This window comes from Zonotrichia leucophrys, chromosome 3, assembly GCF_028769735.1.
Source record: "Zonotrichia leucophrys gambelii isolate GWCS_2022_RI chromosome 3, RI_Zleu_2.0, whole genome shotgun sequence".
NCBI lineage: Eukaryota > Metazoa > Chordata > Aves > Passeriformes > Passerellidae > Zonotrichia > Zonotrichia leucophrys.
The window spans coordinates 109,201,926-109,216,101 of record NC_088172.1 but is presented as its reverse complement, the minus strand read 5'-3'; the positions used below and the strand labels follow the sequence as shown (position 1 = coordinate 109,216,101).

At 38.9% G+C, this 14,176-nt stretch overlaps 1 protein-coding gene across 3 annotated transcripts in view; it reads right to left on the bottom strand.

Annotated features, from left to right (window-relative positions):
- Positions 1-815: 815 nt before the first annotated feature.
- Positions 816-14,176, bottom strand: part of TFAP2D (transcription factor AP-2 delta) — a 53,822-nt gene continuing 40,461 nt past the window's right edge. For all 3 annotated transcript variants that reach the window (XM_064709919.1, XM_064709920.1, XM_064709918.1), the window contains one exon: positions 816-6,032. In XM_064709919.1, coding sequence (XP_064565989.1) covers positions 5,813-6,032 — 220 coding nt within the window. In that variant the 3' untranslated portion in view covers positions 816-5,812. The remainder of the gene's footprint in view (positions 6,033-14,176) is intronic.

The following is a 14,176-nucleotide window of genomic DNA, read 5'->3' as shown; positions in this document are numbered from 1 at the left end:
TTAGTGAAAATTTTTAGATCTATTTGGTCTTGAAAAGCTTGGCTAAACCTCTGAGCTAGAGTTGCTTTAAGTCATACCTGAAAGAGGATATTGTTTAAATGTAAAGATTTTTTTATGACTGTTGTTTCTGCCTGGAAAGAGTCAAACCTTGTGCCACAATATTGGAATAAAGATCTCGAGTGGGAGCAGTGGCATTTAGCCCAGACCCTTGGCTGAAGTAGCACTTGGAAATGAACTGCTGTAAATTTTCAGGGAGGAGATTAAATAATTAGTTTGAGGCTGTAGGGATGAGGATTTTTTTGCCAGCATTGTTACAACCTTTCCCACAGTTATGGGAAAAGCACATCTGAGGGCCTATAAATATTAAATATCAAGGGTTAGCAAGTTTTCCAGGGTGCATCCATTATGAGTTAATAGACATGAGGACTCCTGCTACTTTCTCTAACCCACCACTTATCTAATATAAATCATCCCAACCAGTTTGGATTCCTGCTTTAGGACAACATGAATTGCCTTGCATTAGATCTTCCTCTTTACATAAAAACATTAAGTCTGAGAAAGAGATTCTAGACTAGATAAATATTTAACATAGTCACATTTAGGTGCGATAAATCCAAACTTTAATCTCTATATAAACTGATTGCCTTGCTGTAATTTCAAAATAATATTTTTATCATTTCACTGCTTTGTATGCCTTACCTGTTTGATGAAAATTCTAGGTCTTGTAATGTCCTAGATCTGGTTCCTGGTCAAGTCTGACAATCTTTTTTCAGAGATGGAAATTATTTTGAAGCACCAGACAGATCAGGGTTAAATCAACATAGATTTTATTGCCGTGAAATGTTTGATCAAATGTGGTCATTATCTTCATAGACTCATGTAAAACAGGTAGCTTGTATAGGAAATAGAAATATAAAAGATTATGTTTTTCACCACTGAATTATAAATTAAATTAAATGGAAGGAAGAAAACCAAACCAAAACTCCAAAGCAATAAAGAGGACATTGTTTGTTGGTGACCAAGTGCGCACTCACATTTAAATACAATCACAACAGCTGCTGTACAGAACAGAATTAATTGTACAAAATAAAGAAAAGTAAAGAATAGCAATAAAAAGATCAGATCTTTCCAAATGACCTTCACCTGGCAAAGGAAAATGACTTTATCTTCCTCCCTCATTCCCCACACAGCTGTATGTGAATTCTTGTTAAACCTGTAATGAGGGCAGAGGCAAAGGATATTTTTATAAATACAGTTCCTGTATAATTTATTGATTCTTCCTTGTGTTGCAGGCTTGTGTCTTCTACAAATGCTGTTTCTTCTTGTCCTTAGAAATAAAGAATCAGAGCAGCAGAACTATTTCTCCAAATGATAAATGAAAGTCAAATGACCTTTGAATTAACCAGCAGCCCTTTTGGATCCCTAAGACATCTAAGACCAAAATTGCTTGTTGGTATTAGGAAACAAACAAACAAACAAAAAATAGCAGTTAGAGATTGTAAAGTTAAAACTGGCTCTTAGGACAATAAACAGCCCTTCTTGAGCCTGGCTGCAAAATTGTGAGCTGCGCCTGTGCCACTGAGTCACGTCCAAAGGAGGAGATGAACTGGGGAAATATTTACACAGAGGTCCAGGATTTGGAAGGACTATACATTGTGCCTGCTTTTTAGCAGATTTTTCTGGTTTCAGGAAAAGTCAAAGAGAAACTTCAAAGAGCAGATTTCATGTTGATTTGGAGAGCTGGAGTCTTTTCCCAACAAATGTTGGCGTTCGTCTTTTAAAAGGAAGCAAATGAAAGGTCTAAATTCACCCCTTCTGCCAGTTCTCCAAGGCAACAGAATGACACCTAGAAGGAGTTAGGGCTAGAGACGGCAGCACAAAGGACAAAATTCTTGACAGTCTTCAGTTGTGGGTGGCAGAGTCATCACTGCTTGTGTTTCAACAGGCCACCTGAGCTCTGTTCCAGGTCTGATCATCTGATAAAACTCTACTACATTACCTCTCTGTCATGTAATGGTGCTGAATGAGGGCTGTGTGAACAGATAACCAAATCTCAGGGTAGAGGGGAGAACTTTGCTCCTACTCTGCCAGACTCACCTGCTAAGTTTGATCAGCACAAGAGCTGCTTGTACTCACAGTGAGTAACACCTTGCTCTAGAAAAATAAGTTTGCAGTTAGTCAGTGTATTTGCTCCATGAGTGACTTGCTAATAAACACAAGAGTCAGAAGCCGCTCTTTGTGAGTCAAATGTGCCAGGACTTAGGAAAAGGAGTAAGTTCAGGGGTCTACTTAAAATGTTTTGAGATTGGTGATGGGAAAGGTGTAGCTCATACAGAGCTGAGCAATGGGCTGAAGCGTAGAAGGATCCAACTACTCAAACAGCACTTGGGTTATGAATCAAATATTAAATTTTGGGGTCCAACAATCATAATGACTCATTGTCATGGCCATGAAACTTAGGAGACTTTTCTCTACTCCTTTGATAGTTTTGACATTGGATTAACACTTCCATAATATCTTGAAGATTTTTTTTTTCCTTTTTCTGATCAGATAAATTTCCAAGTCAAAGAGGTACAAGTATACTTCAATCTGACACCAGAGAGCACCACTGACTTCAAATCATGAACTTCCTTCGGGTTTATCTAGGTCATGAATGTGCTTTGAGATGGCAATGTTTCCACAGAGACAAGGACTAAGAAAATAATAAAACCCCCAAACCTACAACACGGGAACATGGACACCACAGGCATGTGAATGGGAACCTAGGCTGAGATTTGAACAGGAATATCAGTGAATTCATTGCTTAAAACCTCACTGAAAGTTCCAGGTATTTTGACACCAAACTGCTCAGTTAGCTAGTTCAGCAGAAAAGGCAGTGATAATTATTGTTCACTCAATAAAATTATTAAGTGCAATTAAAAATAGAAATTAGAGAGCCTGCCAAGGTCAGCAAACTTATAGCCACATTTTAAAAAGAATTTTGCTTTTAAAATGTGCTAAAGTACTAAGAGAACAAACCAGAACCTTTGACATGGAAATAGAAACAACTTCTCAATGGTAAAAGCATATAGCAGTTCAACCAGGTAGAATCAGATCTATATGGACAATTAACAAAAATATACAGGGGTCATTAAGCCAAAAACTGGAGTTCTGGGGTTTTAAGTGTGCTCAGATTTATAAATAGTAATAGATGAAAGGGTAATCCAGGCCAAAAATAATCTGTTGCCTAAGGAGCAGACACTCATAGTGATTATGTAACAGTGAGAGACACAAGTCTTGAAATAAATTATTGTTGGGATCTTGGACCATATCCTAAATAGGCAAATATTTAATATTAGGCTGTATACATATTATTTGCGATGTTAAGCACTTTAATTTGATGGTAATAAAATGTTGCTTTAACAACAGTTTCAGATTTATATGCCAAATCATTTATTCCTCCTTCTCCAAAAAGTTGATATTTTAGTGGAAAAAACTGAAAAGGATCTTAAAAACATTTTCCTTATATTTTTCTTCCCAAACAAAAACTAATTTAAATTTATCCACATCTTGAAAGAGAGGTTCAAATTAAATTGCTTTACAGCACATATTTTACAGATGTGGCAAATCTGCACAGTCAAACTTTTGATTTTTCCCTTTCCTCTCCCTTAGTTTGGGCAATAGAAAAAGAAGAATGAGTTTCCTTTTCACTTTTAATCACGGTTACCTACTTTCACACTCAAGTATTTAATGTTCTAGGACAGTTCCACAATGTTTCTGCTGAAGACATCTCTGAGGACTGTTAATTTGATTTTAGCTTTTCTCCAGAAGTGCCGGTTCATATTAATTAAATTAATTTAATAAAATTAATTTTTTGAGGCACTTATCTGATCTTGGTGTGTTAAGGAGGTGGAGTCCCATGGAGATACACCTGTTTCCCTCAATGCAGGAGGGTGACTGGATAGCACTAAAGCAGGTATCTGATTTATACACCTACACTGAGCAAGGACAACTCTGGGCAAAATCACAGGACTTTTTCCCCCCAGATTTCTTTAAATAAACAATCAGGGACTTCTTACTTTTTAGAGGAAAGGAGAGGAGCAGCATCATGCCATCATCACTCTATTGCCTTCCATAATTTGAATGGTGAGGGTGACACTGTTAATTCAATTTAATTCCTTGCATCTGGCTCTAAACACTGCAGGTATTTGCCACAGTCCCTAGGTTTAGTCTAAACTGATCATCCAAGGTATAATCCATGCTAACAACTTCTAAAAATTGAAAATGTGTGTGAGAGCTTTTGTCACCCACAGTTATCTACTGCTGTCTCTGGGATCCTCCAGCTCTTCCTCCAGGTGAGTCCAGTTCTCCTAAAGCTTTCATGTCATAACTGTCAAAACTCTGATTTAGACACCTAAAACATCTCAAATGACTCTAAACATTTACACATGGACAGCTATCGTTTTTCCTATCACAGAAAGAGCTGAATTGTCTCTTGGAAGAAAAGGTCTGGTTCTCCTGATCTCAAGTAGAGTTTAGATGGACAACACCAAGCCCATTCCTTCCTAACTTTCTCAATAAGGTGATGTTAGAGAAACAAGAAAAAGAATGGAATAAAGTCTCGTTGAAGGAGTTAAAATGTGACTGGAAAAAGTCCCTAGACTCAGAGTCTTGAGCTCAAGCTATACCTCCCATGTTTTCTGCGTGTGGTAGGTGGTAAAGTAATATTTCAAAAGTACATTAGCAAGGTTATTACCACTCAGCTGTTGTGGACTAAGCCAATCTGTCTTATTTGTTGTTTTGTTTTTATTTTATTTCCAGTGAGTGGATTCTGTTAGACCTCTGCACCTCAGCTGGATTTATAAAGACAATAAAGCTGCAGAAACAAGCTGTTGAAAAAAAGAAAGCATCATAAAATCAGGGCAACACAAAAGGTGACTCCAATTGCCTGCACTGATTGTGTTGAACAGAGACCCAGGTATGGCAGAGTGCTGTGGTACCAGGAGCTGAGAAAACAGAGAACAGAAGCCCATGCTGTCATTTAAACTGAAGTTCACAGAGGGATCAGGGCTCTTACTGAGACTATCAAGGTTTGTTTTCCTTTTAGTCTGCCATGCTCTTTTCACAAGAGACACCATGGCTGCTGCTTGAATGGTCAGGACAGATCCCCAACAGGTTCTGGCCTCATTCCAGGGCAGATTTATTTTGCATTCCCATGTACAGGATGGTTCATTTGTCCCATGACCCAAGAATTCCTTTTTACCAGATTTCCATGTTGTTTTTTCAATGGTGAGTAGATCAGGCATTTCCCATGGACCAGAGGAAGCCTTTCTTTCAATCTATCCAGCATGAGAGCAAAGTCAGGATGCTGGAACTGTGTGTCCCACAACTGATGCACTGACCCTAACTCTGCTGCCGGAGAAGAAAGTGCTTCAAATTTCATGTGCCACCTCAGCCAAGTCCAGAAGTGCTTATAAAAAACAGTGTTAGTGTATCATTCAGAACAATCAAATACTACGTGCACAAAAAAGCAGTTTAGAGCAACATAAATTTTAAAAAAGTGACAATTTCATCACACAATTACTGTACACTGCTGTTCTTAGGGTTGAATACTTTCCTCTCTCACGCTCTCTCTTTCTCTCTGTTTTAATCTTTCTTTTTTATTTTCTTTTTATTTTCTTTTTTTACTATTTTTTTCTTTTTTCCCCCCCTTCTTTTTTTTTCTTTTCCTCTGGATTTGGTCCACTGGAGATAAATTGCCCTCAATGATATATATATTTAAAAAAAATATCAGCAGCAAGAACTCTCTCGAAATAGATTCTGTTTGATGTAGCTAGTCTGTCTTTTCTGTTTTGCCCTCTTTCACAGCAGCCTCTGAAGTTTTCCGCAGGGGGGCTTTCTCCGAGTTGGCGTGTCCTTGGCCGGATTCCGCCGCTCCTCCGTTTTTGTGCGATGTGTGCTTTTCCAAGTAGTTCAGCATTTCACTGAGAACAGTTTGGAAAGTGCTTAGGGCAGCACATATTGCAGGAGTTCCGAAACCGTGAGTGATCAAACTACAAATGGGAAGGAGACAGAAGAAGAAGAAAAAAAAAAAAAGGAAAAAAAAAGGGAAAGAAATACACACACGCACATAAATATCAATGCGCCCCAAACACCGAGGAGTTTACAGCACGCTCATTTTGCTATACTGAAATTCAAGATTTGCTCCCTAAACTATTTATTACCTGTGGGAGAAACAGAAAAGAAAGGAATAGAGCCAAAGAGCAGACTGCATGCAGCTTCAAAGGTTGTTTTTGGTGGAGCCTCAGTTCTGAAACACCACGGGACAGACTCTCAGCAAGTGCAGACTGACACAGGGCTGTTGACTTCAGAGAAGCCAAGACAGAATCCATGCCCTTGGCTCTTCAGCATTGCTAATTTTCCAGTGTCATAAAGTCTGGCTCCCCCTTCTTGAGTAAATAAAAGGAATTCTGTGTGGTTTATTCAAAATTCTGGATCATACTTGGTTGACTTGATGATCTTGGAGATCTTTTCCACTCTTAATGATTCTGTGATTTTATAGCTCTTAAACATGACCTGGTTATTCTAAATGAAGATATAACTGTATCTGTACTAGGAAATTCAGCAAAGCCAAGGATACCATCTCCAACCCTCAGCACAATTGGCATGATTTGGTCATATCCCTGCTGCTACACTCATGGACCACTCCAACAGGGTGAGATCTGAAGTTCCTGTTGGGAACAGACACCAGCCAATACCCTTGGCCAATACCCATGCTCAAGCAATGAACAGAAAATGTTTCACATAGGGCTGGTATAGCCAGGCTGAATTAATGAAAGGAACAGAAGCTAATTTTTGAGTTTGTGGGCATTTTTGGGAAATCAATACTTTATATTGATTTGAGTGAAGGGAAAATAAAACCCACATCACAGTGATTTTGCCAAGGAAAAATAATAGTTTCCTATTCCCTGCTTATTAAGATTTTGTCCCTACAGTCACTCTTTGGCTGTCTTGGGCACCACATCAGTAAATTCTGATCTGATGCAGAGACCCATGTGAGGGTTAGAAATAGGAATATTTCACCTCAGTGACCTGTTTCCTCTGCAGTTTGGCTTCTCAGTCTTTCCAGCTTTTTTTAAAAAAAGTGAAAATGAAGGGACTAAGGGGAAAGAGGTTTTACAGGACATGGACAATTGGTAGGATGTTGTATGTATCAAAAAAAACCACATGGAAAAGTCTTCAAGGTATTTTTTGGGATCACCTTTCTGTCTGCTAGACATGGGAAACCTATTTGATAGGAAAGCTGGTATCTTAGGGAAGACACAAAAAATATGTAAATTCTACACCAAAATGAGTGCTCAATATGGAAATATGTCTTCATTTCAGATTGGGAGTGGCATAGTCTTTTATAAAAGGTCTCCAAAAGGTTATATACAAATAACTAGCATTTAGAACATTTATCCATCAGTCTCCAGGCACTTTTCAAAGCAGGAATCTATATTTATTCCCAGTTAGTAATGCGAGGAAAATTATAATTAAATATTTACAAGCAATATTTTGCAGACATCAATTAATAATACCACATAAAGTTTGGATGCTTGAAGTTTGAACTTGTATCAATATCTGGATCTTTATAATTTAGCATTGCAAAGAGGTAAACATACCTCAGTTTAATTTTATTTTCTTTTTAGGCATGCCTGGCATACCAGAAATATAAAAATCATTGTAAGTCATGTTTTAAATAGCTGTAAAAACTAGATCATCAGTAGCATATATAAGTACTTTAAGCCCTTTAGAGTCGCTTTAGGAGTCAGGTGATTTAATGATTTTGTGTTGCATTTTATAATAATTTCTGGTCTTCAGAAGTCCAGAGAAATTAAAATGTGATGGAGCTTTCAGAAACAGTGAGCAAGAAATAGGAAATTCAAGGTATCATTACTAGTTATGTTATTGCACTATTTTTACACTGCTTGTGTGATTTTCTGGGTCCTGATTTGGAGAATGGACTGTACTGAGACATGCAAAGATCTTTATGATCTTGCAAATAAATAAAACTAGTGTATGTATTATAGAATCTGGAAATATCTGCATGCATTCATTCATTCATTCATTCATTCATTCATTCATTCATTCATTCATTCATTTCCCGTAGATGCAAATCATAAAATCATAGAATCATTTAGGTTGGAAAATACCACCACGATCATCAGGTCCAACCATTCCCCCAGCACTTCCAAGCCCATCACTAAACTGTGTCCCCAAAAGCCACATCTATGTGATTATTGAACACTTTCAGGGATTATTAAACAATTTCACCATTTCTCTGGGCAGCCTGTTCCAATACCTGACCACCCTTTCAGCTAAGTTTTTCCTATTATCCAATCTCAACCTCTCCTGGCGCAACTCGAGGTTGTTCCCTCGTGTCCTATCGCTTGTTACCTGGGAAGAAAGACCAATCCCCATCTGGCTACAATCTGCTTTCAGGGCATTGTAGAGGCTGAGAAGGTCAAATAAAACAGTAAGTTTAATACAGGATTAAATGGAAAAGAAACTTTCTGGCCTACAATTTTTGAAACTTTCAGTTTGGGAACAAAAGGAATGATACTGTGTTCATTTGACAGCTCAATAGACCCTGAGCAGTAAAGTGGGAATACAACCTTCAAAACTTGGAGGGATTGTCTCAGAAATGATCTCTAGGGGTGGGAACAAACTTTAATGTTCTGAAATGCTGAACAAGACTGTAGAAAGTACCAGAATGGGACAAAATCTGATATTAAGGTACATAAGTGTGGGTGCCAACTTGTATGTGTAAACATCAACAGAGCCAAACTTGCGTTACCACCAAAGGGGACTTAATGGAGTTTCCTGCCTGTAAGAGTCTACAGTGATTTGATATGTCCTGTGACGTTTGGAACACCTGCACAGATTTGATGGATATGACATAGGACTGAAGTCCAGCCTGCTTCTAGATGTTTTAGTGCTGGGTGTATCTCAAATTGTTTACGCAAATGAATTGAGCCCTGGGGATTTGCTCAATACAGCAGTCACAGAAGTCTGGAGAATGAATTAGCACATTAAATGGATGTGTCTCCTTTATGGTTAGCTGCCCCACTCTTCTGGCTACACTAGGGGCTCCATCCTAAGTCGAAATGTGATTTGGGTGCTATTTGAGATGTTCTGGGGTACCCAGACATCTGTGTCATGTGAACAGGGGGGTTAGAGGGGACCAGGACCCTTTTAAAGCAGCAGTGGGTGGATGGAATACCTAATAGCATCTAAAAAAGACTCAGCTATGTCTTGCCCTAGATCTTCATTGACTACATGAGAAGCTCAGACATCCAGATTACATAAAAGCACTTTTTTGCTACTTTATCCAGAGCAGAATCTGAAACTTCTGGTCTAAAAAACTATTGCTCATAGGAAAATAATGTTTTGGAGTGAGTAAGGGGTCTATTTCCTTTACAGTTTAGCCTTTTAATTACCAGTAATCATTAAATATGGCAGCTCTCACCAACATAGCCTTATGTTTCTTATTAAAAAGCCAAATCTTTTTAGTGAAATGGTGCTGCAGAATCTTGTGGTAACTCTACTTTCAGTTCCTGATGAATAGATTCTTCTCCACAAATGGGGATATGCAGAGCCTTTTAATTTTCCCATGAAGCTTATTAAGAGAAATAATTTTATAGAAAATTTCTAACCAGCCCTTCTTGCCAAGCTCCTATGAGGGTGTATTTTATTAGGCTCACTTTAGGTAATGAGCATAAAAAGGCCGAGAGATATTATCTTCTACTTTATCTCACATTTCTATCAGTAATTCCCCTTGCTCTAATTTTGGTGGTCCTTACTTCTCTGCAAGTTAAAGTCTTTGAAAAATTCAAGAAAGTTGGATAATTTCCCTTTGCTGATGAAAGTATGTTTCAAGTTTGGGAGAAAATCTGATTTAACATTTAAATCAGATATAACAGACGGAAGATTAATGGCAGAGCATTCAAATGTGCTTCCTGAAAGTCAAATTTAGCTGCCTGATTTTCCAGGCTAATTGAGCTCACGCTGAAATTGGTTCATTTTTGGTATGCTCCACACCTATGAAAGGAGTTGCTTTCATTATCATACTTTCATTTGGGTTTATAAGCCTAAAATTAAACATGGTGGTTTCATAATGGAGTCTTCTGGGTATTCTCAGGTTTGTAGTGCATCCCCCTCCAGCTCCTATAAACCAAATTTATTGTTCTGAGAGGCAAGGCTGAAATCTCTGATTCTGGTGTTGGAGAGGTGCAGAAAAAGGCAATGAATATCAGGCCAACACATTACAAAGCCTGGTGCTTAAGGATATCCAGACCTGCCTGTAATTCTGCCCAATGCTATGATGCAATTATGTCTGCTCATGTTTTAATGATGGCCTTACTTAAAAGTGGAAAGATCCAAGTGTGCCTGAAGGCTTGGAGTCTTGTTTGGCAGCCACCTCAAGGACTCCTCCCTACCCCAGGCTGGCGAAGCTCTGACATGAAGCAAAAGAAACAGCTTACCTCTCAGTGGGGGGAGGAAGAGGCCATCTGCACTGAATGTTTACATCCTCATTTAAAATAAATAAGCCCTTTAAAATAATTATAATAATGAAGACAAAGCAACCTTGAACTTATTGGTCAGATTTTCTTAGACCTTTGGGAAAACTCCATGATTATCCAAATTCAACAGCACAGAGCTGATGATAGGTGGTAAGATATGATATGATGTTTAATGGCTATAAAGGAAATGGTAAAATATTTGTATCTCTTCACTGACACAAATAACATCTGAATATAGAGGTGAAAATATTGACTTTGAGGTGCTTCTGTTGATTTCAAGGTCTCTCTTGTGAAGGTTGCCTAAGAGGTTAAATGGTGACAACTTTACTTCAGAAGCTCAGAAGGTCTAACCATGACAAAAGTTAGATTGATAGTCAAAAATCAGAACATGGGCAGTGTATATTACAGGGATAAGAAGGATCAGAGTAGCAAACAGTACAGAAGTTGCCTTCAAACTAGGCTCTCTTGTTTCCCTTCTGTTCATAGTGTATTAAGGACATGTCCTCCAAAGCAACTGGACTTCCTTCTACAGTGTGTAAAAGCCACGGAGAAAATAGGAGGAGAGTGTTAGAGCTGATGACCCACATTCAAGGTAATCTTTTTTGGCTGATGCCCCAAATTTAAGATAATTTTTTTTGGATCTGTAAATTTCAGGCTTTGGGGCTCATTCACACCAAGAGGAATTTGGGACTTATTCACATTAAGAATTACCCAGGCAACATATTGGAATATGTATCCCAATATAACCAGTTAGATGGTGCCTAGGCCAGTTCTGACCTTCGCTGCTGGGCCAGAGGCAGCACTGCGGTGTTTTACCCCAGAGATACCTTGGCTGGCGGCAGAGTGCAGCGGGGCACAAGACAGGACTCCGTTCTCCTCAGGAGAGAGAGCTTCTGGCGATAGTGGAGATAAAGAGAGTGGATTCTGCTAGAAGGTTGCCAGATGTTTATTCCATTGGTACAGAGATGTCTGCACCGAGCCACTGTTGCTAACAGAATGCCGGCCGCATGGTCTCATTAACTTTATAAGCTCGGGGGGACAGGGGAAGGGGAGGGGACAGGTGAGTTACCAACCAGGTGAAGGGGGCAGGGTCTCAAGGGAGGAGGACACTTAGACAGGCCAATGACCCCCAGGCCTGAGAAGCATCCTTTGAAATCGACGAATCACACGACGCCTTGCTGGTATGTTAGCCTGATTGACAGGGCACACTCAGCAAGGGGGCGAGGGGGCAGGGAGAGAGGCATAGGCACACCTGGGAAGGGACTCGGAAGTTTAAAACAGGACATTGCAACACACCACAACAGCAACAGACCTGAAACTTCCAAAAACTGTGGAGTGTTTCTGAACTGTAGACCAAAGTTTAAAACATGTAGTGGTTCATCTTTACTTTATAGGAAGGCAAAGAAACAGATGAGGTTCATTCCATTTACTACCATCCATAAACTTTTCCAGAGAGGAAATGTAGCTGAGCAGCCCTATTGCCCTGGTCAAATGAGAGAGACCAAGAATTAGCTTTTATAAACAATCTCATGACAAAATGTAATCGATTTTGTAGCCTTTTACTTTGGAAAGGAGGGGAGGGCATTCCTTTTTCTTTTGGGAAACACAAGAGTCCCTTAAAAGCTTTAAGAAATTTTAAGTGCTGTGTTGAAAATCTAAGCACCCTCAAGATTTTTTTTTGCTTCTTTAATGAATGTACATATTTTTCCCCATGGTTATGGAACTTAGCGTTTAAGGAATCAGATTTAAAAAAGCAAACAGATTTTTGTCTGTTTTTTTGACTCCATAAATTGTGACTTTAAGGGAATATGGTATCATACAAACCATGACAAAAACCTTTAACAATATTAGAAATTAGAAAAGATTTAGTTCATCAAGAGAGCAGGACAAGATGATTGAGACCTTACTAAGTAAAGCTCCAAGAAGGAATCCCTTGGAAAGGAGGTGAGGGAATGATACCAGAAGAAGTCACTCTAAGACTTGTGGTAAATAAAGAGAAAAGGGAAAAAAAAGTAAAAATAAAATTTAAAAAAAGGAAAAAAAGAATGAAACTATTGGTTGCTTCCTAGTGCCTCAGTGCTGGACACCAGTGTTACTCCTCTCAGCTAACAAAATCCAAAGATTGAGGAAGCTCCTGGAAATCAGGGAACTCTAGAGGGCACCAGAGGTGTTTCACCATAAACTTCATTGAGCACCAGGCTTCTTCCAGTCCCTGCATCCAAACAGGAGGCTGCTGCTGTGAACTGAGATCACTGGAGTTACGACAGAAGCTCCTCTACCTCCTGATAAGCAAAGTGTAAAAAAAATAAGAGAGAACAATGTACAAAAGGGGGTGAACACACCTTTGAAGACAACCCACAAGTAAGTCTTTGGGCTTGGCTTCTTGTTACAGTTTAAAGAACATGCTGAGCTTCAAAACCTGTTTCAGTGCTCCGTTTTCCCCTTTGGAAAGAAGGATGTTACTTTCTCTCGGCTCCCAAAGTCTGGGATCCTGGTTTCTTGTCTGTCACTTTCCGTGTCACCTCGTCAGCGTGATGCCAGGCACTGGCAGGAGGCTGACAGCTCCAGGCTCAGCGAGCAGCTGAGCAACAAGACTCTCGTCTCAAACGGTTTCACAGGAAGGGAGTTTCAAATCAGCTGGATGGCTCGACAGAACACGGAATAATCCATGAGGAGGCTGATTGCTTTCATTACCTAACTTTAGTATTCTGAACCTATTACTTTTTGTGTGTCTCTTTTTATAAGGTTTCTGCAGTGAAAGGAGTGTCACGTACAAGAAAGTAGTTTTCCCTTTGTTGTTTTGCTGTCTTTATATATAAAATAGAAGATCTGGGTGTCATTTTGCATCTTGATGAAATGTTGCCTTGAAGGTAAAGGATCAAATACTGCTGCAGTAATTAGTGGATAATCTCCTTTCCCTATATGATGGATGGCATTAGTAGGATATCTGAAATCTCCAAACACCACAGATTCTTAGAGACACAAGCGTCCCAAAAGCAAATGTAGAAGATATATCTATACCAAATTTTACAAGTAAAGAAAGTAAGGCTAGGAGGGCGTTTGATGAGGTCATGGAGTCTGTATTCATAAACCAAGACACAGACACAGATCTTGTGAGTATAATCTCAGAAAGTCTTCTGTTTGAAAGGTTTATGTGTTATGGCTTTGGTATTGCAGCACAGAATGTGGGTTATTTTTGATGGGTTTTCTGCTAACTCTAGTTTACACAAGATTCTGGGAAACCAAGAAAAGAATTCTGTTAAAAATTAAAAAAAAAAAAAAGAAAACAAGCAACAAAACTCTTCTGATGTAAGGACAAATTAAGAAATAAAAGACATGAAGACATATCAGTTAAACTTTCAGGTTCCTGGCTGAATCTCAGATGTGACAGTGAAGTGGAAGAGAGAAGAAGGTATTTGTTATCTACACTCAACAGGAGAGAAATATTATCTAAAATATACATTTTTCTTCTTAAATCGCTGTCTTATTGATTTACATGTTTGGTCCAATTAGAGGGATTCCCTAAATGCTGATCTGAGTGGCAGATGCATGTGAAACAGGATGTCTCTTCACACCTAAAACGACCCCAAGTCTCCCCATTCACCACACAAGTGAATCACTCTAAGGTTCTT